This window comes from Equus caballus, chromosome 1 (assembly GCF_041296265.1).
Source record: "Equus caballus isolate H_3958 breed thoroughbred chromosome 1, TB-T2T, whole genome shotgun sequence".
Classification (NCBI taxonomy): Eukaryota; Metazoa; Chordata; class Mammalia; order Perissodactyla; family Equidae; genus Equus; species Equus caballus.
This window is the reverse complement of record NC_091684.1, coordinates 152,124,540-152,145,962: the sequence shown is the minus strand read 5'-3', so window position 1 is coordinate 152,145,962 and position 21,423 is coordinate 152,124,540. Positions and strand designations below refer to the sequence as shown.

General features: G+C 47.0%; 1 protein-coding gene across 2 annotated transcripts in view; it reads left to right on the top strand.

Moving 5' to 3' along the window:
• The window catches only part of GLDN (gliomedin), a 51,022-nt gene extending 30,856 nt beyond the window's left edge, over positions 1 to 20,166 (top strand). For both annotated transcript variants that reach the window (XM_023617477.2, XM_023617481.2), the window contains exons 5-10: positions 8,668 to 8,805; positions 9,408 to 9,554; positions 12,286 to 12,369; positions 12,452 to 12,577; positions 13,656 to 13,806; positions 16,666 to 20,166. In XM_023617477.2, the coding sequence (XP_023473245.1) occupies positions 8,668 to 8,805; positions 9,408 to 9,554; positions 12,286 to 12,369; positions 12,452 to 12,577; positions 13,656 to 13,806; positions 16,666 to 17,134 (1,115 nt within the window). In that variant the 3' untranslated portion in view covers positions 17,135 to 20,166. The remainder of the gene's footprint in view (positions 1 to 8,667; positions 8,806 to 9,407; positions 9,555 to 12,285; positions 12,370 to 12,451; positions 12,578 to 13,655; positions 13,807 to 16,665) is intronic.
• Positions 20,167 to 21,423: the final 1,257 nt, after the last annotated feature.

Sequence of the window (21,423 nt, the reverse complement as noted above, 5' to 3'; positions counted from 1 at the left end):
CGCTCTGGTTGATTTTCCACCTCTTGGCTTTGCTACCCCAGCTCACCCAGACAGACCCTGGGCTAGAAGAACTACTGGAAGTTTCTTTGAGACAGCACAGCAATCCCTTCCAGCACCTCTGCTGTTATTCCTGCAAGCAGTTTAAGTGAGAGCTGGTGGAGAGGGAGAAGATTGTCGAGGGGTTCTGCCACTGGGCAAAGCCTACACGTTCATGTTCCTGGGGACCGCCTCTGTGAGGATGGGCACATGCGGTCCGAGTCAGCTTGGTCCTCAGGAGGCCAGCAATTACAGCCAGAAGGATGGAGTAGTAGTGGGTCATTGTGTGTTGGATAATAATTATAATTATAAAGGAACATTGGTATCGAATAAAAAGGACCATCAGGGTGCAGGCACTTAGTTTATCCCAGGAAGACCCCAGAAATGTGATCCAGTCCTCAGGATTCAGCAAGGAGTTTCCTGAGGGCCAACTGTGAGGAAAGGGGGCCACCATACTAGCACTGGGTATGGGGCAGGTGGAAAAGGGGTGATTTTCAAAAAGATTTGAGACAGATCCCTGGTTTGCAAGAGATGATGCAACCCACAATCCAGTGAGGGCTGAAAAGAAAGAGTTCATTCATTTATATAACATATATTTACATGGCAGGTACTGTTCTAGATACTGGAGATCCAGAAATGAAAAAGCTGACAAAACCCCTGCCTTCATGAAGCTTACATTCGAGTCTGGGCTGTTAGGCAATAAGCAGATAAATAAGTAGACTGTATCGTCTGTTACATGGTGCTAAGTGCTAAAGAGAAAAAATAGAGCAAGGAGAGGGGATGGAAAGTGGTTGTGGATGGGGGTGTGATTGTAGACTGGGAGGCCAGGGACCTCTGAGCAAACACCTGGAGGAGGGGAAGAGGGCGCCCTGGGGGATGTGGGGGCGAGGGTTCCAGCAGAGCATGTGAGTCCAATGTGCCTGCAGAGTCTGAGGAGCCCCCAGGAGGCCAGGGCAGCCAGACAGAGAGGATGAGAGGTGAACATGGTCGAGTTGAGACCAGAGAAGTAAAAAGGCCAAATCACGTTGGCCCTGGGCATTTGCAGAATGTGGTTGGTACGCAGAGTGAGATGGGGAGCGTTTGAGGCAGAGCAGAGACCTGCCCTGCCACACGGATGAGAGGTCGCCCCGGCAGCTGTGCTGAGGGAGGCTGCAGGGAGGAAAGGAGGAGGCTTGGAGCAGGAGACAGCAGCGGATGGATGGGAAGTTGCCGGATTCTGTTTATCCATGGAGGTTGACCAAATCTTCAGTGTCCTGGAGATCCCACAGGAACTGCAGCAAAGACGCAGACCCTCCTCTGCGGCAGTCTCCCAGTGAGGAAGGCCTCCTGGGGTCAGCAACATTAGAACGAGAAGATTCCACCGAGGCTGAGGATAGAACTTGAGTCACCAAGGGCTCCAGCAGAAAGTCCTTGCCCCAAAGCCAGGGAAAAGGGAGATAGGGAGTTATGACATACTCTAACATAAATAGCTAAAGTTTATCATCAGGCCCTCCTTCAAGTGCTCTCTCTACTCATCTCATAAAGTCCTCATAACAAACCTAAGGAGATGGATATTTTTATTAGCCATATTTTTTCTAGATGAAGAAGCCTTATCTTTCTGTTTCTCAAACAGGCCAAACCCATCCTTGCCCCAGGACCTTTGCACTGCTGTGCCCACTGCCTGGAATGCCCTCTCCCTGCCCCTCACGTGGCTGGTCCGTCCCATGGGGCAGGTCTCAGATCACATGTCATCACCTCTTCAAGATCACCCCTGACCTCTGTGTCTGGCCCCTGCCTCGCCCATTCAGTCACATTCCTTGCTCTCTTTCAAAACATGTTTCCCATCCTGAAATTCTCTCCTTGTGTTTGCTCCTTGATGTGCTGATGATCTGACTCCCCAGGGAGAACCTGAGGGCCATGAGAGCCTGGCCACATGTGTCTTGCTTAGTCCCAACCTCCAGTGCCTGGAACACTCAGCAAAGGAGGGCAATAAAGTCATTGTTGAACGAATGGACATAACTTGTCCAATGTCATAAAGCTAATGAGCCAGCCCTGATGGCATAGCGGTTAAAGTTCGGTGCGCTCCGCTTCAGTGGCCCAGGTTGAGTTCTGGGCATGGAACCATACCACTCGTCTACCAGTAGCCATGCTGCAGTGGTGGCTCACATAGAAGGACTCACAACTAAAATATACAATGATATACTGGGGCTTTGGGGAGGAAAAAGAAAAAAAAAAAAATATATATATATATATATGTATGTATATATATACAAATAATGTTACATTTAAGGGGTAAAAAAGCTAATAAGTAGAGGGCTTGAATCCAGGTCTCTCTGACTTCTAGACCCCTGCTCTTAACCACAACTGCACTAAACTTCCAGGCTCAAGGAGACTGGGCCCGAGTTGTGAGAACACATTATTGGAGGTACCACAGAGCAGGTGTGGGCAGGAAAGATCCTGGGCCTTGGGAGCTAGTGCCGTTAGCTGTTGAAGGGTGTAGGACTGTGGACGCCCTCGACCTGAGCCAATGCTGGGTCTTACTGGGAGGGCTGGGGGGTGGCAGCCCTTCAGAGAGGCCTGCAGGACCTGGGCAAGAACCCACAGTTCAGTGAGTAATTACCTGCCAGGCAGGCAGAGTTGATTTTGTGCCTCTTGTTCCCTGTTCTCGAGGCAAAGGGCAGCAGTGGAAGGAGTTCCAGGAGCACTTGACTCCATCCCCAACCAGCTCTGAGGCCTTGGGCGAGTCACTCTACCATCAACAGACGGAGGCGGCTGGGTTCCAACAACTCTAACATGGTTCCAGTTTTTAAACAGTCTGCTCCAGTGTTTGTCTATGAAGGGGAGACTATATCTTCTATATTCTATTACTTGGCACAGCTCTCAGCCAGGCCCCACTCAAGGCTCAATAAATGCTTGATGAATGAAGAATAAATGAATTCATGCACGAATGGGAAGAATAGAACATAGTTTCCGTCCGTAAGGGCTTACCGCCCAGTTGAAAGGGAAGGTGTATCTTACCCACAGCGTGTACTCGGTAATTGGTTATTCTGCCTTGAAGACTGCTGTATTCTGCCCAGCAGGTCATGCTGCCAGAAGAAAAGCTAAACTTTCTTGTGCAGGTAATGAACAATAGGACCCTATGTAGAGGCTGGACTGTGCGGTAGAGTTAAGTGTAAGGGACAAGAGAAAGTGTGATGGACATCTTGGAAATAAGTAGAGGGGAGGCGGGGAGAACACTGCAGGGGGAGGACAGAAAGGACTCACCTGGAGGAACTGTTAGTGAAGCTGCCTCTGGGCATAAGTGCCCCAGCCTAGACTGCAGTGGCGCCAAGGGTTTCAACTTTACATCTGCAGGAGCAGGTGGGACCCACCGTGGGCTCTTGCGAAGAAGACTAACCTGACAAAATCAGAGTTTTGGAGGTCTAGTCTAACAGGTGAAGTATGACAGATAAGCCTCCGTTGCTGACCTTAGGAATGCTAAGAACCCTGGTGGAATCATCACATGGAGCCAGGGCCTGAGGGCTTAGGTTGAGTCCTGGCTCCTCCACTTACTAGTTGTGAGCCCTTGGGCAAGTCACTCAACTGCTCTGTGCCACATTTCCTCGTCTGTATAATGGGGACAATGAAATATCAACCTCATAGTGTTGTTAGGAGGATGAAATGAGTTAATATATATAAAGCACTCAGAATAGGGTCGGACAACTAGAACGCACTCTGTTAGAGATAGCTGTTACTGTTGCTGCTGCTTCCCAAAATGGGGAAGGAGAAGCTTGGGTTTAGACCAAAAGGAACTCTAAGTTGAAATGCCTATATTCATCTGAAAACACTGACTCAGATTTGGAGAGAAGAATTGGACCTAAAAGAGACTGAAATGTTGTCAGTTTTGCAACTAGCATCTTCTGTGAAGTTTGACATTCTGTTGCCTCAAAACCAAGCATTTTCTTTCTCTCCATCTGTCTCTCACTTTCTCACTTAAGAGTTAATGCTGCAGTGTCATCTCTAAAAATCAAATCCCCGTAAAAACAGAAATAAACACCTCCCCTCCTTATTCATCCTAGTCTCAGGACTGGGTTTTGTGCGACACCCTCGGGTCCCCTTTCTCCCTGCCTCAGCCTGTGACAGATGGTCCTGCCAAAAATAAGACATCCTCCCTCACCCCCTGCCGGGAGGTTGGTGGAGTTGACCCCAGCAACATCACACAACCCCAAACTCTAAAGCTGGTAAAATGGTTTGTTTTGAGTGGGCGCCAGCGGGGAAGAAAAACAGCAGAGAGCTACTTCTAGCACATGAGTTGGGCACGCAGAATCCGGCCTTTCTTCTCTAGCAGAATGTGCTGACTCAAATCCTGCCAGGAGTCATGGGACAAACAATGCCTGGGCCCAGGCCACACAGTGTAATAGTGTCACTGTGCACGGCTGAGTCAGGGCAGGATAGAAAGTGCCACACACAGGTCCTCCGATGAGATTAGGAATCTCATGAATGAGATTAGGTGTGGTGTACTCTTGACACCAGTGCACGGCCGGTACATGGCCAAGGCGATTTCACCAACAAAGACGAGGGGAATTCTCGGAGGCAATGGCTACGAGAGGGCAAAACAGACTGTATATAGACAAAACGTCCCCACCCTTTCCTAACGAAAGCTAAAAAATGATCATGCACACCCAGCTAAGGGTCAAAATACACCCTTAAGCAAAGGTCTTTAATATGTTGAGCTTTAAATACCCACCCCTGTGGGGGCTGCCTTCAATAGCTGCGTACAGTAGGAACATTTTCCTATTTCACACATGGCCTTTTTGGTAAAGAAAATAAAAGGCATAAGTGGAAGGAATAAAAGAAAAGAAGGGGAAATAGGATGATGATGCAGAAAGGCTCTTTGTGACTAGAATAAATGCCTGAAAGATGAAACCCTGAAGTAACTAGAAGATACCGTTTCCCTGAGCTTTGCTAAATCCGGGCATGTGAAACCTTTGGAAGGTATCGGTTATACTTGGTGCATTGTGCTGGCTGGACTCTATGGCAACGTTCTCGTCTTTTGTGTCCTGCAGATAATGTGACAAATTGCCTATTTAAATACTGACAAAAGAACATCTTCTCATGCAGGGGTCCTCGATTAAGGGCTCCTCTCAAGTGAATCACTTTCCAGCAAGATGTCTTAATGACTGTGGGCAGGGATGACCCAGCCCTCATCTCTCATAATGAGAGAAGCATTATAAGCCGTGACCCGCCCCCCCCCGCCAGGAATGATTGTCCCCCTGTGTTACTGAATCCTTGGCAGAACAAGTGCCAACAATGGAGGGGCTTCCTTGCTCTCCTTCACATCCTCTTCCCTGGGTCGCCAGCTCTTCCATCAGTGTATGTGCCCACCCCAGATCACCACTGGCTGAGGAGGGGAACCCCAGGGCTCTGACTCTCAGCTACAGCTGAATTTCAGGGTTTTCACTGAAGTGTTTTTTATGGTTGGCTGAAATCTAGCAAACTGTTCACTACATTTTCTAACAGTGATCAACACTTGAAGGTTCTTTCCTACACTGCTGTCTTCCCTGGGATGGCATGTGATGGGTCCCTTGGATATAGAAGAGTAGAAACCATTTTGAGTATTTATCACTCCTCTGGCATAAAGGAAAAGGTATGAAGAGCTCAGATGTATGTTTGAGGGAATAATTGCCTTTGGTAGCAGTGTGGAGTATTTCGAGTACCATCTGGTGTGATGCGATGTAATAACCTCCCCATTGCCAGAAGGGCTTGAGAAGAGCCAGTCAGGTGATGTAGAGACACTTAAAGGGTTGGGTGGCAGGTTGCCCAAATGACCTCTAAGGTGCCTTCTAATCCAGAATTCTGTGATTCTCTTGGGATGGCGCTGGCAGGAAGTGAGGGTGGGGGCAGTCCAGACTTGGTTTCAAATCTGGAGGGAAGACAATGGCAATGCCAGAAAGATAACTGGAGAATGAAGATTGGTCAAGCTGATGGGGCATAGGAGAGGTGCAAATGGGCAATGACTTAGCCAGAGCCTATAAGAAGGGTGTGGGACTGGCAGGGTGTTGACGAAAATAATCCACAACCAATCTATAAATGAAAATTTGGGAGAGTTCATTCTGAGCTAAAATCTGAGGACCATGGCCCAGGGCCTTTCTTCTCGAGGAAGAAAGGACACCAAAGAAGTATACAGAGTGGTTATATACCCCCAAACAGGATGTTTCACATATGATTGAAATGCCCCTCCCACAATAGTCACAAGATTGCCCTGTTGGCACAGGGCTTGATGGACACAGCAGGTAGTGGGTCTGCTATCTTAGCAGGTGCAGCAGAAAGCAAGTCTGTGGTCTTGAGCTGGGTGGTCACAGGTGAGTGCAGCAATCAGTTCCTAGCCTAAGGAAAGATGCTTAATCCTTAAGGGAATGCCAACGTTGGGATGGGGAGAGAAGTTGCACCTTTATCTCAAGGGCCTTTGTTCTTGCCATAGGCAATGTCTAAAGCAGATATACAATGCATGCTCAACAGCCGAGGTCAGGCCCTTTTGGAAAAACAAAGTCAGGCCGAATTAGGTTTACACCAAATGGCTTCCTCATATACTCCAATATATCCTATTGCTTGCCATTTCTATTTGTCAAGGGTGATTAGAAAAGGCAATGGAGCCTAAGCCCTCTTGGTTGTAGGCATTGAGAGGAACTAAAGGTTTGCCTGCACTAAAGTGTGCCTCTGGCTCTTCTCTGTTGCCTGAAATCTCTCCTACTTTGAGCAACGTTTCTATTGAGCAACATCTCCACGAGGCTGTTATCAAAATGAGCACGTGGTCCCTGCAATAGGGTCTCATGTTAGTTGACGCATACCCGGCAGTTCCTTTGCCCAATCTTAGGCAATCACTTTCCCTCCCAGGGCCCCAGGGTGCTCATGTCTTCTAGTAACTCTTTTATAGATTCCTTGAGATATTTCCACATAAATAATCATGTCATCTGCAAATAAAGACAGTTTTAATTCATCCTTTCCAAGCTGTATGCCTTTTCTTTCTTTTTCCTTGCTTTTTTGTACTGGCTAGGACCTCTTGTAGAGTGTGCAATAGAAGTGATGGGAGAAGATACTTTGTCTTGTTCCTGATCTTAGGGGGAAAGCATTGAGTCTATCACCATTAAGGATGATGTTAGCTGTAGGTTTTTCACAGATGACACTTTTTAAATTGAGGAAGTTTCCTTCTATGCCTAGTTTGAGAGAAATTTTATTAAGAATGGGTATTGGATTTAATCAAATGCCTTTTCTGCATCCATTGAGATGATCATGATTTTTTTGCTTGCTTACATTGTTAATTTGCTCTATTACATTGACTGAATGATTTAAACTTTGGACTCTGTTCTGGCATGCAGTTAGACTATTTGCAGATCAGTTTTCATCCCTTTGGAGCTTGTTTTTAAGCCTTGTTATGATGGATCCACAGCAGCCTTGACTCTCGGGCTAATTTAGCCCCACTGCTAAGACAAGACTCTTCCAAGGACTCTACCCAATATCCCATCCTTTTGTGAGATCTCTCTGCCTGGACTGGGAGGAATGAGCACGTCCCCTGTGTAAGCTCTGAGAGCGGTGCAGTCACCTGCTTTCTGCTGATTCTTTTCCTGCCTTGTAGGGTTTCACAGATCATGACTCAGCCAAAGACCCAAGGAAACCCCTCTGAAGTTCTCCAGAGCTCTTTCTATACAACTATCTCCTCTCTCATATTCTGTCTCCCAAATTCTAGCCACCTCATCTCCCAAATTCTGGTTTTTGTCTCCTCAACTCAATGAAATCACCAGGCTCTGTGGGTTCTCTGTCCCTGTACTGCTCTCTGGAAACTACCTGCCAGTAGTAAGCTGGGACAATCATATTATGAACCTCGTTTGCTCCTTTTTCCCAGGGATCAGAATCCTGTGCTGGCCATGGTCCAGTGCTGAGATGAGTCATTGCGTAGATGTCAGCTTTTTCTAGCTGTGTGTGGCAGGACTGCAATTCCTGTAGTGATGGCTCACCATGAGCAGAGGCAGAAATCCCACCCACTGCAATTTGTTCACGCTATCACCATCCCTCTTAATGCCTGTCCTAGAGCAACTTTACCTGTTTTGCTATTTTGGTTAAAAGCATTTTACGTTGGAATGTCAGAGGAAAGGACAGTGGTCACGGAGTCAGAAGATCTTTGCTGCTCACTTAGCGGCATTAGCTATAACCACTGTAGGCCTTAGTTCCAACTTCTAGAAAATGAGAATAAGGATAACTTCCCAGCCTCCACTCCAATATGTTGTGAGGAATAAACCTAATAATGCGGATAACAACACCCACCATGACAGCACCAAGCCGGCTCCTCTCAGGGTTCCCTCGGTCCTGCGTGGGGGTGGGGCCCGACTTCTGATTGGGCCTCACCATCTTTCTGTTCTTGCTGTGACTGTCCCTCTTGTGGTTCACTCCTCTCTCCAACTTGTCCCAGCCAAACGTTTCTAAAAATACTCCAGCAGAGCCACCTGGAAATACTATTCTTTAATGAATTTATGGCCACGCTGCTATCCTAAAATGGTTATAGAGCGTTATGTATTTGGTTTTTGAAGCTGCTTCGCCTTAAAAGTACAAAGTATAGTATTACAAAGTAATGTACCAGAATTTCTGGCACAAGAGGCTAATAAATCATCTTTTTCTCAGGGCTACCTGGAGCCCCAGGAAATCCAGGGGAAAAGGGAGACCCTGGTGAACTGGGCTTGACTGGAAACGAAGGCCCAGCAGGACAGAAGGGTGAAAAGGGGGACAAGGGAGACGTGTCCAACGATGTGCTCCCCGCAGGTAAGAGGCTGGTGCTCGGGCCTCTCCGAGGGGGAACAGGCCTGGAGACCTGCCCGCGTTTTCATATAAGGGCTGCTCTGGGTTTTCTCTCATTTTCCTTTTGTGGCCATCTGTTTTACAGCATGTTCTAGAATTCTGTGCTTTCAAAAGGGAGAAAACTGTGTGTGTTACCCTAGCGTTGGCAAGACCAAATCTGGGATCTTAGATCATTCAGGTCTAAATGTCATGGTTGGAGTGAATTAGGAGGAAGGCAGTTTCCTTTTTCCAAACATCTATTAAATGCAACACGATCTAGAACAAGACAAGTAAGCAAGCAACTTAAAATACCTCAGAGGACAACTGAAAGAAAGCACAGGCATTTTCTTCAAAGTTGAGGTACGGCTTAGCACAGCTCCAGGTACATAGTTGGAAGTCAACACCTACTATAGCTGCTTCCTCATCTCTGCGTGGACAAGTGCTGGAGCACAGTTAGCTCTGGGAGGGGACGTCCAGCGAGCCTCCCTGGAGCACCTCATTCTCCTTTTCCCTGTGTGACACCCAGTCTCTGATCACGGCTCATTAATCAATCTCTTCCCCCTCTCCTTGTCTCTCTCTCTCTCCAGGTGCCAAAGGTGACCAAGGCCCACCCGGCCCGCCAGGCCCACCTGGCCCCCCTGGGCCTCCAGGCCCTCCAGGTCCCCCAGGGCCCCCTGGAAGCAGAAGATCCAAAGGGTCTCGGCAGCCAAACATGTTCAACGGCCAGTGCTCAGGTCGCCAAGCCCTGCCCCAGGGAACCTGCCTCTTTTGCTAGTGATCCCAAACTCTCAGACTTTACCTGGCTTTATGACCAGATTTTTTAAACAGAGGGAGGAGATTTTGTCCAAAGCCAGAGCTCCCACTTGCAACACGTTCATGGGAGGCCTGAGCCGTCTGCCCCCGGGATGAGGACTGGAGGCAGGTTTAGCATTGGGCCTCCCACCCCTTTCCCTCGCCTCTCTCGTTTATCACCAGACTATTCCTCTTCCTTACCAAATCCACCATCCGTCTCCCCTGAAACAGTCTCAAGGGCTAAGCTGTTCACTTTTGGAGCATGCGGGCTTGACTGATGCTGGAGGAGATGATGGGGAGGTTCAGATTGGTTAACTCCGCACAAATACTACAGTACTACCATCACCACCACTAAGTTTGAGTGCTAATAATGTGCCAGGCACAGTGCTAAGTGCTTAGTTCATTTAATTCTCACAACAGTCCTATAATTCAGGAATTGTTATTGTCACCAATTTACAGATACAAAACTAAACCCCAAGTTGCTAAGCAGCTTGCCCAAGGTCACTCAGTTAGTAAGTGACAGAGCTGGGACTCAAACCCATGTGCGCCTGACTGTAAAGGCCTTGCTCTCAGAGCATCTTCTTTTCAGAGATGGAAATTCACCCTTTGAGACTAAGCCCACCAAGGACAGGGAATGCTTGATCTCTGGCAGGCCAAGAGGGCTTGTTCTTGGCCAGTTTGTGACAGGGGTGGCCATAGGATTGAAAGCTGATCAGAAATCAAGAGCCATATTAATGGAAAAAGCTTCTACAGTGAAGCTGGAACTTCTTCCCAAAAGGGGTGACCTGGACCCACTCACCTGCTCGGGCTACGAGGAGGCATAACATGATGCCGTGACTTCTGTGGTGACAGGAGGCTCCTGACTGGGGTTTCACTCACACTTGCTGTGGATCCACTGCCACTTTCCCAAATGGCCTTTCGTTCTGTCTGGGGCACTGTTCTTTCTGGAAGACATTTGAGGGGCGCACAGCTTTCAGTGGGCGAATCTGTACCTTCAAAGATGTCACCCCTGCCCCATAAGGGAGCCTGATTATAATCCTGCCCAACAGTTAGCATGATGTTAAATCGCAGCACGGTGGCTCCGTGGCTGGCGATCAGCGCCACCCCCTCCATTAGCGTCAGCCCTTTGCTCAGCCTCCTTGGAGATGGAACTGAGCGGGAACCTTCGCCTGAGAGAGGAGTGGAGAGCTGACCCTAGCTTTTGCAGAATTCTAACTTGCCAGAGGCTCTGTCAGCTGGTGACAGGGGCTGCCTGGAGAACCTCTCTCCTCCGCCTCGCCTGTCTACCAGGAGGCTGGTCGGCAGGGGCTGGGCCCCAGAGTTGTGAAAACTGCTTTAAATGAGAGGCCATTATCTTCCACTCTGCCTCTGAGAAATGAGTCGTCGGTTGCCAGGCATCCGGCATCTGAACTTGGCCCTCTTTCCTGCTCCACTTCCATTTCTTTAACCCCCTCCCACCCCCACAGCTTTAGAAGCAGGTTGATACGACAGGAATTAATGAGAACCTTTCTTCAGACTAAGAACAGGAGGGTCTCTCTGTCCCTTTCTTTGCAAAGCCCAAGTTCATAAGTGGAAACTCCACATGAAACTCAGGCAGCAGGATTGCCTGTGGGGGAGTCATAACAGGTCCCTGAGATGGCTCTCATCGATGACAGAAGGAGTTCAGAGAAACATAGCCTTGTCCAGGTAAAGAAGCTTAGAGATCGTGAAGGGTCCGGCCCCCTTCTTTCCCTGATAAGAAAACTTTCCAGATTGTTCTGTGAGCTTCTCTAGTGACCACAGAGGTGATTTGAATGCCTCAGAATTTGTCTAGGCAAGTGGGCCTGGCCTTTCCTAGAAAGCCCAGTTTGCCCCAACCTGCCCCAGACCAGGGTCCTTACCACAGCCATCCACTCCCCCTCATCTGGGTACTGGCCATGTTCCTTCCCTCCTCCTGTCCTGCTCCTGCCACCCCAAGCCACCTCTTCACCAAAGGTTTGAATTAATCCCGTTTGTTAAGGGGAACAGTGACAAGCAGAGGAGGATGAATTCCAGCTCAGGTGTAGCCTCAAACCAACTGTGAATCAGGCGCCCTGTGTCCCATATGCCTTCAAGCAGAGACAGGTGGGAAATGGTGGTGAGTGGGCCCAATGTCTCCTGCTCAACATCTCCGGTGGGGCTGCCTCCAGGCTCCTCCTTCCTCTGAGATTCCTCCCCTGGTGGTCCAGGAAGACAGAATAAAGAGAGCCCCCCGTCATGAGGCTGCTCCCTCACTGCTCCCCATCAGCTTCCTGGAAGTGAAAATCCTTCCAGAAAAATGCAACCGTGATGGTGATACCACCTGCCCAGAGAGACCAGGAAGGTGTCAATAAGCCTCTCTTTCCCTCAGATGGCTGAGGGCCTGAACGGGTTGGCTTAGACCCCTGTTTCCCTTTTACTGACATCCTCTTTGGATTGTATTATCTTAGCAACTGCGGTCTTTGAAAGCTTGTTGGGAACTCATCAAGCAGGGTAAAATATTTGGAAGTGGATGGGTTGATATTGCTTAAAAGCAAGCAAGCAAAAACCTTGGTGGGCCTATTCCAAGGGATGCTCGTGGGACCAGAGTCTGGAACGAGGTGGGGGAGCACCAGTTACACAGTTAGACGAATCTCACTGTGCCCACTGCGTTTGCTCTGATTATTGTTGTTTCAGGGGAGACATGTGCTGTACCAAATGATGACACCTTGGTTGGAAAAGCTGATGAAAAAGTCAATGAACACCATTCCCCACAAGCAGGTAGAGATCCTATTTTAAATTCAGAAATTGGTTGCCTTGAAGTCATAATTGGCAGGTGAGTAACTTCATCCTCTTCTGGTAGAATCCATGATCGCTTCCATTGGAAATCCAATGCAAGTATTAGAAGTGACAGAGACATTTGGCACTTGGATACGAGAGTCTGCTAACAAGAGTGATGAACGGATCTGGGTGACTGAGCATTTCTCAGGTACCGTCTCTTGGCAGATGATCTATATCTGTGTTATGATTGTATCTTTCCTCTGTTGCCTACCTTCAGGCTTATTCTATTTCTGTGCGTCTGAAATCCCTGCTAATTGGTTTAACAGAACTGCTCTTTATTTTAAGAAGCACAAATGAGTGGGCAGAATATTTTTCTTCTTTGAGCACACTGATGACCAGCCTTGCAGTTCAGGTCACAGGACATGACCCGGGCACCCCCAGTATGGCTTATCCAACTTTAGGCAAAGTATCCAGAAGGAAATAAATAGCATGATGACTGATGGCCTCATAAACCCCAAAACCATAATGTGGAAGCAACGTCAGAGACAAAATCGTTTGCACTGTCCATCTGTCGCTGAGATTGGCACCCTCCCAGGATGGTCCTTTTGGCCATCTTTCTCAGTTATCTGTTGGACAGAGAGCCCAGCGGAGAAGGTGAAGGGCCATCTTGCAGATACACTGCATCTGAGCATGACCCTAGTCATACTGCCCCAAAGGGATGTGCTCAGGAATTGCCAGTGGTGGTAGCAGTGGCCTCATTCCAGAAGGGGTCTGGGCATACTCACTGGTCAGAGCAATAGCTGAGACATGCTTCTTCATCTCGTCAAGGCTGACTGATCAGCTGGTGATGACGGCATGGATCACCAGCTGAGAAGGATTCTGTGGCTCAAAAGGAAAGAGGAATAATGTGAAATAGTGGCTGCCGTGGGTGCAGGAGGAGGCAGGACAGGTCTGAACAATTGCCAAGTATTCACTCTTCCTGGTATAGGCCTGTGTCAGTCTGATAGAGAATTTTATAAACAAGCTAGAGTGGGGTGGGGAGGGGGTGATAGTTTTCCTGGGAGGAGCCAAGCCAACTGTGTGGGGCGACTACGGTTCAGGAATCCATAGAGGAGAACCGGACTTGGAGTTTGGGAGTCTGAGACTCTTCAGACTGGACAAAGACACTTACAGGACATCTCACTCCCAACTGCCCTCCTTCAACTTCCTCCCCCACTCACCCCCATGCTGTGATGGCCAGCCCTGACGGCAGGTGACAGCCCCTTTCCCTGGCTTCTCTCCTGCAGGCATCAGGGTGAAGGAATTCAAGGACGAGCCCTCACTGCTGAATGGCAGTTACACGCTTATCCAACTCCCATATTTTTTCCATGGCTGTGGGCATGCCGTTTACAACAACTCTCTCTACTACCACAAAGGAGGCTCCAAAACCATAGTGAGGTGAGTTCCTCGGGGCCCCACAGTACTTTCTCACCCATCCCAGACAGCAGCTGCTGTGAGGTGCTTAGCTATCCATGCGCTGCTTAAGGGTAGGGACTGTGCTTCACCATCTTTATGTCCCCAGGGCCTGGCACACCGTCAGAAGTCAATCAGGGTTTGCTGACGGTATAAACCACAAGATGCAATGAGTGAGCCCCACGACCAGCCCCTGCCTGGGGTCTGCATTTATTGCTGGTCTGGAGGCCAAGAGTAAGGTCAGAGCCAAAGAGAAGTAGACCTGGAGTGCCAAGGACTGCAGCTCTCTCATCCCTTGAGAAAGGACACAGCCGGAACCCAGAGCTCCAGAGCTAGCAGGAAGGTGTCACACCCCGAAATCGGTTTTGTTCTGAAAAACTTTGGGTGTGAAGAATTTCCCGTCATAGCTGAGATCATCGAAGACGAGGGACTGCAATGCAAAGTCAGGGGGCTCTGCCTGCAGACCGCCCCGTCATCCTGATGGAGCCCTTGCCAGGCCACCTCTTCTCCCCACTCTGCTTTCCCAAGGGGAAGGGAGGTGGTCACGCAGGTACACTGTGCCCAGGGCAACGGTCGAGTTTTCTCTGCTCCCCACAAGAATTGCTAGAGTTTTGTCTTCGTGGCTCAAAAAGAAGTCAAGTTCCGGCTTTCGAGGCAGAAGCAGGTCATCTTGGACAAATCAAGAGAGCAGTGCACTCAGTCAGGTTCCAGCTCTTCCTCCTACTCACTCCATAACCTTGGACAAGAGACACCACCTCCTGTGCTCTCCATGTCCTCCATAAAAATGAAAAGGAGGACGAGAGCCTCCGCAGCCCTCCAGCTGTACCTCATCTGAAATAACAAGTCCGGTTTATGAAAACCGTGGTCCTAGTCATTCAGAACAAGAGACAAGGACCTGCAGGGAGGACTGGGTCCCTTCCCCCTCACCATCTCCTCCCCTCAGTGAGGACCAGCCTCAACAACCGTGCTGGCACTGGAGAACTAGGTTAGGCTGGGGACAGGTTTCCTAGCACAAGGTGCAGTTAAACAAGCCACGTTAGACACACGCATCGGCCGTGGCTCGAACTGTCCCCTCCTTTGCCTCTCTTCTCTCTCTACTGGACTCCCCCATCATCTCCCCATCTCCCCGGCCACCTCATTTAGGCAGTCTTGTGCTCACAGAAAAGGACAACTGCCCACCTCCTGTTCTGTAGTCATCTGCCCCCGACAGGCTTCTTCCTCTGACATTCGTCCTCATTTAGTCCTGTGGCGCCCTGCTGCCATTTACATAGGGCTGTCGTTACATGGTGGGGGCTGGGGGGTCCTGGGGCGAATGAGCCCTGGAAGGAGGATTGGCCACTCTAAGAAAGAGTGTCTTCTAATGCAGCTAAGTTTGCCTGATGCCCTGGTTAGGAGAGCTGTGCTGAGGCCCTGCTCTATGCCAGGCCACATGCTGGGAGTGGAGGGAGAGGCAGGCCGGAATCAGACCCTTTTCCTCCTGGGAGAGACAAGCCTCATTAAGCATGCAGCTGCTAGGTACCAGTACCAGACACGGACCAAATGGCAGCACTGAGTCCCAGGCATTCAGGGGAAAGAGAACCCCGTGAGCTGAGACAGGCAGGCAGGGCCTTACCAAGCCCTCACTCCTCTGGTTTCTTTTCAAACTTACTTCAGGTTTTCTTAATTGGCTTCAAGTCTGGATATGCTCCAATGTGTATCCACGCCACAGTCTTACACATTTCACATTTCTTGCGCTGCTCAATGGCACCCTCTGGTGTCTTTCTTGTCTTTTAGCCTAATGTCCCTGAATTTTCATTCCTGGAGCTAGGTGCCTTTGAATCATAATCCACTTTTTTTTAAATAAGTCCCTCTATAGGAATATATATATATATTTTGTATATAAAATATATTAAATATATATATTTATTATATATATTTTTTTTCCAGGGGAAGATTTGCCCTAAGCTAACTTCTGTTGCCAATCTTCCTCCTTTTTTTCCCTTCCTTTTCCCCCCAACCCCAAAGCCCCAGTACATAATTGCATATACTTGTAAGTTCTTCTGGTCCTTCTATGTGAGCCACTGCCACAGCATGGCTACTAACAGAGGAGTGGTGTGGCCTCGTATCCAGCAACTGAACCCAGGCTGCCAAAGTGGAGTATGCCAAACTTTAACCACTAGGCCATCAGGGCTGTCTCCATAATCCTCTTTTTGGTACGGTCTAGATTTGGTGTCATCCAAATCGGACAGCCCCCTGGCTTCAGGTGCATGGGGTTTCATGCCATAACTTAATTTCTCCAGTCACTTACCTGACAAGAAAATTGACTTCCCAGCCATGACTTTGCTACATCTCTTCTCAGCTGGTGACTTTCTTCTTCATTTAGACTGCCATGAAATTTTTGTCTTAAAACTCCAGCATGGAGGAGAGGGAGAACCCCCAAACCTGGAGTTAGAAACCCTAGGTTCAAACTCTGGCTCTGCCACTTACTCATATTCTTGGGCCAGCAACTTCCTTTTATTTGTAAAATGGAAGGACCAGACTAGATCATCTCTTAAGGCCCCTTGCAGCACTAAGAATCTTTGAGAGGACATTTCAGGAAGTCAGCAAACACCTGAGGATTCATCATGTTGAGGAATTTTCCCAGTGCCACATGGCTAGGAGGTGGACACAGATGTAGTCACCATCTTTTACATCCTTGCTGCACGTAGCATCGTGGGCCTACCAGTAGAATGGGCATGACCTGGGAACTGACTAGGAATGCAGAATCCCAGGCCCCGGCCCAATTTAATAGAAGAACCCCAAAACCACCCTTGTCCACAAAAATGTTGACTCATTTCTGCTTTTTTTTTTTTTTGCACATTTCAGATTTGAATTTGGCAAAGAAACATCCCAAACCCTGAAGCTTGAAAATGCCTTGTATTTTGATCGAAAATACCTCTTTGCAAATTCCAAGACTTACTTCAATTTAGCTGTAGATGAGAAGGGGCTTTGGATTATCTACGCTTCAAGTGTGGATGGCTCGAGCATTCTTGTAGCACAACTGGACGAGAGGACATTCTCTGTGGTGCAACACATCAATACCACGTACCCCAAATCCAAGGCCGGCAACGCCTTCATCGCCCGGGGCATCCTCTATGTCACGGACACCAAAGATATGAGGATAACATTTGCCTTTGATTTGTTAGGAGGGAAGCAGATCAATGCAAACTTTGATTTAAGAACTTCTCAGTCTGTTCTTGCCATGTTATCGTACAATATGAGAGACCAGCATTTATATTCGTGGGAAGATGGCCATTTAATGCTTTATCCTGTGCAGTTTTTGTCAGCTACATAAAACCAGTGATGGGATGCATTCTTTTCCCTCCCCTCAGTAAATTTCAGACGTTCTCTGGCACCATTTGTATCCCAACAGAACACTTGTCTTTAAGGGTAGCCAGGCACTTAGCTGTCATAATCTCATGACGTGAATGTTTATATGGTCAGTGAATCCCCTTTAAATTCAGATTCCTTAGGGGGAAATAGCAACAGATTGGAAGTCAAAATGGCTGAGATTTGGTAATTCCTCCACAAACTATCTGAGCAAGTTACCTCTTCCTCTTTGGGCCTTGTTTTCCCCACCGGTAATATGAAAAGACTGGGTAAGATGATTGGTAAGATTTCCTCTACCTGTAGGGAATTCTGTGGTTCTTGGCTGTTGCTGCTCGCACAACTTTTATATTTTTGGTTTTTAGCCACACGCTGAACAAATTTACCTCTGAGTTGAGAAGCCCAGTTGCTTGAGCAATGAATTCCTTAGTGCTGACTTAGAGTTGGTGCCTTAGGTCACTGAGGTACCATATTACCCAGAATTATACTACCTTTCTCTGCATCTGTACCTGCACCTCCCGCCAGTGCCAGAATGGCTGTTATCCTCAGCTCCTGACTGCTGCCCAAGGTTAGCAAAAGCCAGGCACACAGATGCATGCTCAGGTTTCCTAACGAAACAGAAACAGGCCCTTCTGTGTTCCTAGCCATTTCTGATCCCGTTGATACGCAGCTGTGAGTCATAAACATGGAATCCTCAGGTCACACTGGCTTCTTTAACCACAGCTATGGATCAGAGTACTAAAGATTGTGTGATGGGGCATTAATCTGGCAGTTTTCAGAAGAGAGCCACCATTTGTGGTTATTATCTAGAATAGGGATGAGCAAACTATGGCCCTCCGTCCAAAGCCAGCCCATTGCCTGTTTTTGTAAATAAAGTTTTACTGGAACACCGTCACATGCATTTGTTTATGTATTATAGTTTGTGCCAACTTTGGCTCTACAATGGCAGACCTGAATCATTGCAAGAAAGTTGAGAGATGGCCAGCAAAGCCTAAAACATTTACCCTCTGGCCCTTTCCAGCAAAAGTTTCCGACTGCTGATCTAGAATATAAAGTGAGCCTGATTCTTGCAAGGCCTTATTCACCAGAACCTGCTTACTATGTTTTGTTCTGTTCCAGACTAAGAAGTGGTCATTTAGATGGTTTGAGTTTTTGGTAAAGGGGAGTGAGAACAGCATAAAATTAAGTGGCCCTCCCAAAAAGCAGTTCATGAACTGTTCTTTCCCTAATGTAGCTTTGAACGATGTGCTCTGGTCCCTTTGGATACCAGGAGAAAATCCAGTTGTTTAACTTGCTCCTAAATGCCCTTAAATACGTATATTTTTGCCAACTCAGTTCTTCAAACATCCTTCACCCGGGCACTGAGGTCCAAGCATGGCCACTGAGAGGAGAGAGGAATCTGGAAATTTCCTGGAGTCCTGCAGCCAGGAAGGGGACCTAAGGAAAAATCTCCTGAAAAGATTTTTCATCAATTTGCCTTCACTGAATTCACATGCACTGAAGGAAAGCTTCAAAAACGTTTCCACTGGGTCCAAATCCACCTCAGTGGCCCTTAGTCTTGATTTTATACCTTATTAATAGAAGCATTTTAAAACTTAGGGGATGTACAGATTTAAATATTTAAATCTTCCCACCCCCTGAAAATACCTAGGCAGCTATTAGGGACTTTTTTATTGTTATGTTCTCAAAATAATGGATATTTGAAAAATTTTTCCCCACTTTTTAATTAGATTGGTTGTGCCATGTCATCACAGCTTTTAAAAAATACTCTTTTTGGGTTGATGTTTTGTTATAAAGTAAAAGAGTTTCGTGTTCAAGATCAACATGCCTTATGAATGCTAGTCTTCTTTTAAAGTATTCGTATGTGTTGCTGTTTCTGGACACAGGGGACCTGGAATGAATATAATTCTATAGTGATAGTCATATTAGTAATGGTAATATGTACAATACTAATTATATATATATAGTAGCAACCAAAAGAGGTTTTATTGAATTAGCATATATTCCTTTTAGAAAAAAAGTTTTAGCAACCCCAGTGTTGATAGCTGAGCTATCTCGGCTCCCTTAATTGTGGGTAAGGAAGCACGAACTCAAGACTAGAGAAGCTCATACTGGGATTTTTTTTTTTTTTTTTTTTGCTATGGCAGAGTAGTATAAGGACAACCGAGTTTGATCAAGGCTTAATGGATCATTATATAATGTGGTTGAAAGTTTGTCTTTACAGAGTGAAAAAAAATTAAGATGGTACTCATTCTTTCCTGCAAATAGTACTTTATAGAAAATACAAAAGGTTTGGGCTCACTGCTAAAACAGAGCATTTTCAGTCAAGATATCATTTTGACAGTTTATGCTCTCACTTAGAACCAAAGTTGCTTCAAAGCATTTTCCAAATATCTGCACTGCTGATGTCAGAAGCAAACCAGAGAATTCTCTAATGCTTCTTCAGTCTAAGGCAGATAACTTCCCACTGGAAAGTAAATAAAACCATCCCTCCCGGCCTCAAAGGTGGGCCGGGCCCTGTCTCAGGCTGATGGTGCGGCCTGTTGCAGCCGTGCACGTGGTTATGGTCTCAGTGTATCACCAAGCACGGGTGTGATGACAGAAAGAGTTCTGGGGCGAAAGTTCTAAAATGAGGAGCTCTGATCGTAGGCACCTTCCTGGTCTGTGACCTTCGAGGTTACAGGGTGAAAAGTCAGATGAGACACCATGAGTCTTCAAGAGCCAGGTGGCCTTTTCCAACTGCACAGAGTACACTTGGGCTATGACTATGGGAGGTCCAGCCATGGGAGGGAGAAGTGCGTGATCCGGCTCTTGACTTTCCATCCAGCTGCCGGGACCTGGTGTATCATATCGTTAAAAGCCATCCTTTCCGATCTGTAACCACAGATTCTGAACCCCAAGTGAATAATGGTGAATGTCTCTTTTTTGGTTGTAATTTATTTAACTTGAATCTAATTAGTCAATAAAATAATCATGGCTGAGCACCATCACATGTTGAAACAGGTGTATTGTTACTTTTACTTCTTGTTAATTTACATGCAACATTTAAAAGAAAAAAATAACCCCCAAGAACAATACTGTGGTAGAATTATACTGGTTGCTCCTCTGTTGGAACTTTCACAGTTTGCTAGCTCCTTCTGAATAGTGAAAAACCACTGACGTGGAGCATGTTTTCTCTATAGGAAAACGTGAAAAATGTAAACCTCGTACCTAGAACTAGATATACACAGACGTAAACGCAATGAAGATCTGCAAATTCATTGGCATAGGCAGGGCAACTGCAAAGGATATAACATTTTGGGCTAAAAATAAAAAAGAACAAATTTTAAAAACTAGATTTGTGTGAATTTGAGTGAGGCTCTTCTTAGCCCCTCGGAGCCTCTGTTTCATCTGTAAAATGTGGATAATAGCATTACTTACCTTCTTTGATTTTTCCCTGCAGAATGAGAAATGCTTTGCAAATAATACAATTCTTGATAAAAAGTTGTTAGTTTTATAGTTCATCCCCTCAGGGAACCAGAGTGACTCTCTTTTTCTTCTGGCCTTGTTTAAGGGCTGCAGAAATGGGTCAAGGACACAGTGTCAACAGTTTCTACCTGCTGGTCTGTTTGATTAGGGAATTAACACTTCACACCACCAAAAAATGGTCCCTTAGTTATACCAAAAATTTACAATAAAACTGCCCCCAATGATGAAAATAATGAAAAAACAGTTCAAGAACCTGCTGCCTTGACTGACAGAGCTTCTGTATAAGCTTCCCCAGAAGAGTCTTTCTGTTACTGGGCAGCCCAGGCATGCACTGCTGATGACTTTTGTAATTAAAATATCACAAAGCAAAAAGAAAGAAAAGTCCACGAAGAAAACAGTTGACTTGACCTTTAATTGGATCATTCGGACCTGGCATGTAATTTTTAAGATATCTAATCTTATAGCCATTCACTGTAAGATTTAAAATAAGAGTAAACTTAATCTGTCTCACTACTTTTCTCTCCAAGCAATCTGCTGTGATCAGCCTCAAAAACTGAGCCAGTGGCCCAGTGGTTAAGTTCACGCATTCTACTTTGGTGGCCCAGGTTTTGCAGGTTTGGATCACAGGCGGAAACCTAGCACCACTCGTTAAGCCACAGTGTGGCGGCATCCCACATAAAATAGAGGAAGATAGGCACAGATGTTACCTCAGCGACAATCTTCCTCAAGCAAAAAGAGAAGCATTGGCAACAGATGTTAGCTCAGGGCCAATCTTCCTCACATAAAAAA